We start from the raw sequence: 3,675 nt of genomic DNA, 5'->3' as shown, positions 1-3,675 counted from the left end.
TACCTTTAAATCTGTCTTCTTTTATAGCTTACAACAAAGTTTTATCATCTTGATTATATGAACAATGAAAAATTTTTATTAAATGAAATGTTACATATTTTGTAACTTTTGTTTCTATAAAGTAATCTTTTTCCTTAACAAAAATATAGTCATATGAAATGTTATTCTGTCTATATAACCGGTAAATGTCAGCACATTGAAATTTAATTTTTAATTTATTTTTATAAGGAAATTCATAGACCAAAGAGCAGTTGTATCATAGGCAAAAATCTTCTTTACCATATAAAGGCTCTTTGAGAGAAGAAAAGATGGGGGAGACATGAAAGCTGTGAAGGAAATAAGGTAGGGAGAAATAGCAGAAAGTACAAGAAGAGAGACAAAGGCAGAGAGAAAGGAGAAGGAGGAGAAGGCTCTTTTCACCATATTGAAAGCTCTTTATAGATGAATGGCAATTAATGATTAATTAGTGGAGTTGAGTGGTCATCACTCTAAAATTTTCAGATTTTCCTATGTCCTTTGTGTAAATCTTTCAGAGGTTAAAAACTTTTAATGTTTAAAAAAAATCAGTCATAAATATCTGAATTTAGTTAAAAGAATATTAGTATTCAAGCTATCTGGTATAGCAAGATACAATGAGCAGTTTGTGATTTTGATCTTCAATATTTCAGGTCGTATAGTGCTGAGAAAACTATTCGGGTTGCCAAAGAAATTTTTGAAATATTATTTTCTACCTACATGACACATTCTAAAGACGATTAGCTTATTGAAGCTATACAGTGAAAAATTATTTTTCAAATTGTCATTCAAATCATAACTCCTCTGTGAAGCTTCTATATGGTTGACATATATTGGTAGATTGTTGCTAAGTCACTTCAGTCATGTCCGACTCTGTGCGACCCCAGAGATGGCAGCCTACCAGGCTCTTCTGTCCCTGGGATTCTCCAGGCAAGAACACTGGAGTGGGTTGCCATTTCCTTCTCCAATGCATGAAAGTGAAAAGTGAAAGTGAAGTCGCTCAGTAGTGTCTGACTCTTAGCGACCCCATGGACTGCAGCCCACCAGGCTCCTCCATCCATGGGATTTTCCAAGCAAGAGTACTGGAGTGGGGTTCCATTGCCTTCTCCGATTGGTAGATTAATACCTGGTAAATTACTACATACAACATGAAAACTAAAAGTCACACTAAACATCATATAATGTGCTTTCATTAAAATTTCATATTTTTATATATTGGTTCACTAAAATATTTTTATAAGAATAATTTTAGTCATGGATTTTATACATAAGAAAATTTATATTATTTAAATACTTACTTATGATATTTTTATAAATACCTAAGACTCACTACCCACAAATAGCCCTGGAGGAGGAAATGGTAACCCTCTCCTGTATTCTTGCCTGGAAAATCCCATGGACAGTGGAGCCTGTTGGGCTACAGTCCATGGAGTAGCAAAAAGTCGAACATGACTGAAGCGACTTACACACAGACACACACACACGCAGACAAATAGCAGAGAACATAAAACAATTGTTTGTTACAGACAATATTTAGTGGGTGAGCCCAGCACCAATATGATGTTTGCTTAGTCTCTTAATGGCTGCCTTCATTTCCTGATTCCTCAGAGTATAAATAATTGGATTAAGGAGAGGAGTGATGATAGAGTAAAACATAGAAAGAAATTTATCTACAGAGTAACCGTTAAATGGGAAAGCATAGATGAAGATGGCAGGGCCAAAGAACAGAGTGACTACAGTTATGTGAGCAGAGAGTGTAGACAGAGCCTTAGAGGATGCACTGGAGGAGTGCTTCCAGATCGTGACCAGCATGACAACATAGGATATGAGCAAGAGAATGAAGCAGAGCAGGGACAAGAGCCCACTGTTCACAATCACCAAGAGCTCTAGGATGTAAGTTTCAGTGCAGGCAAGCTTGATGACCAGGGGGAGGTCGCAAAAAAAGCTGTCCAATACATTGGGACCACAAAAAGGCAAACCCACCGTAAAAACCATCTGGCTTGTAGTATGGATAAGCCCGATCACCCATGAGAGCAGTAGAAACCCAGTGAGCACCCTGTGACTCATGATGGTCTTGTAGTGCAAGGGTTTGCATATGGCGACATACCTGTCAACGGCCATAGCTATCAGAAGAGACATCTCTCCACCCCCAAAGAAGTGCATAAAGAACATCTGGGTCATGCAGCCCCACCAGGAGATGGTCTTGTGTTTTCTAAGGAAGTCTGAAATCACTTTGGGAGTTGCAGCAGAAGAAAGACATAAATCAAAGAATGATAAATTTGCCAGAAAGAAATACATGGGGGAGTGAAGATGGTTATCAACTATCACAGAGATGACAATGAGGAGGTTTCCTACGATGATGGCGACATAGACAAGAAAGAAGATTGCGAAAAAGAGTATTTGAGTTTCTTGAGAAGTAGAAAGTCCCACCAAAATGAACTCAGAAACACTTGATCTGTTATTCAGAAGATCCATTCATCCTTCTGCAGAAGCTGTCTGAAAAGGGAAAACAAACAGGGTATAATAGGGATTAACAGGTCAGGGAACTTAATATTTACTTAAGCATTTTGCCTTTTATTCAGGGAAATGACAGTTTGGCACTACGACTGCTTTGTAGGTAGTTTGCAGTTGGAGATATTTCATAGGACCACGAGACCATAAAAATGTGATGATTATGCACCAAATTAAATCAAATTTTCTCATGGTTAGTGCAAGGCAAGTTCAGTTGGGCACAGATAACGTGTCTCCTTTCATGTTCAGCTCCAGATCACACTGTGTAGAAACACTTATACTATTAGAGTGACAAAAGAGAGTCTTCAAAATCTCCTGGAGGTAGATTTTTATCTTCTGTGAATCTCAAGAAGTACATTATGATATCCTCAGTATGCAGCAATAAGTTTACCTTACTAAAAAAGATATTATGAAGACCAATTCAAGCCTAAAGCAACATGAAGAAAATAACAAAAATTTTAGCAAAAATTAAATGTGGAATTCAGAGAAAGATAACAAAGGAAACCAGTGAAACCAAGACCTGGTTGTTTAAAAAAAAATGAATTAAAGCAATGATACTCTAAATAGGCTAAGAAGAAAAGAGAAGATGCAATTTAGCAAAATCAGAAATGAAAGAGAATTCATCACTACTAGACTACTCATCCCATAAACATTATGAAGATAGTAAATAACACTATAAAATAAATAAAAAATTATTGCCCAAATCACATTATGTGTATTATGCTTCCTGAAGTAGATTGATTAAAGACATGTATTGTTGATAGAAAGTTAGGTGTTGAGACAGCTCCATAGTTTACTGAGATCAAACCCTATTCATTTACAACTGAAACACCAGATTAACTCTCAAAAGTGCAGATACTCATTTCACCTATTTTCCTACATCTTCCCTATGTGGCTATGTAAATAAGTTTATTCCATCTGTGCTTTCTTACCCTGCATGCTGCATGCTGTCACTTGGTTTGTGTTCAACTCTCTGCGACCCTGTGGACGGTAGCCTGCCAGGCAAGAATACTGGGGTGGGTTGCTTTGCCTTCCTCCAGAGGATCTTTCTGACCCAGGGATATCAATTGCATCTCCTGCATTAGCAGGCAAGTGTTGCAAAATCCATGACCATTTTTATCTGATATTTGCTTTTTAACTCACATATTT

General features: G+C 37.1%; 1 protein-coding gene across 1 annotated transcript; it reads right to left on the bottom strand.

The window, feature by feature from the left end:
* Positions 1 to 1,548: 1,548 nt before the first annotated feature.
* Positions 1,549 to 2,490, bottom strand: LOC113899601 (olfactory receptor 4K13-like). Its single transcript, XM_027552861.1, has one exon. The coding sequence runs from the start codon at positions 2,488 to 2,490 to the stop codon at positions 1,549 to 1,551; it is 942 nt and encodes a 313-aa protein (XP_027408662.1).
* Positions 2,491 to 3,675: the final 1,185 nt, after the last annotated feature.

This window comes from Bos indicus x Bos taurus, chromosome 10, assembly GCF_003369695.1.
Source record: "Bos indicus x Bos taurus breed Angus x Brahman F1 hybrid chromosome 10, Bos_hybrid_MaternalHap_v2.0, whole genome shotgun sequence".
In the NCBI taxonomy this organism is placed as follows: domain Eukaryota; kingdom Metazoa; phylum Chordata; class Mammalia; order Artiodactyla; family Bovidae; genus Bos; species Bos indicus x Bos taurus.
This window is presented reverse-complemented; position numbering and strand designations above follow the sequence as displayed.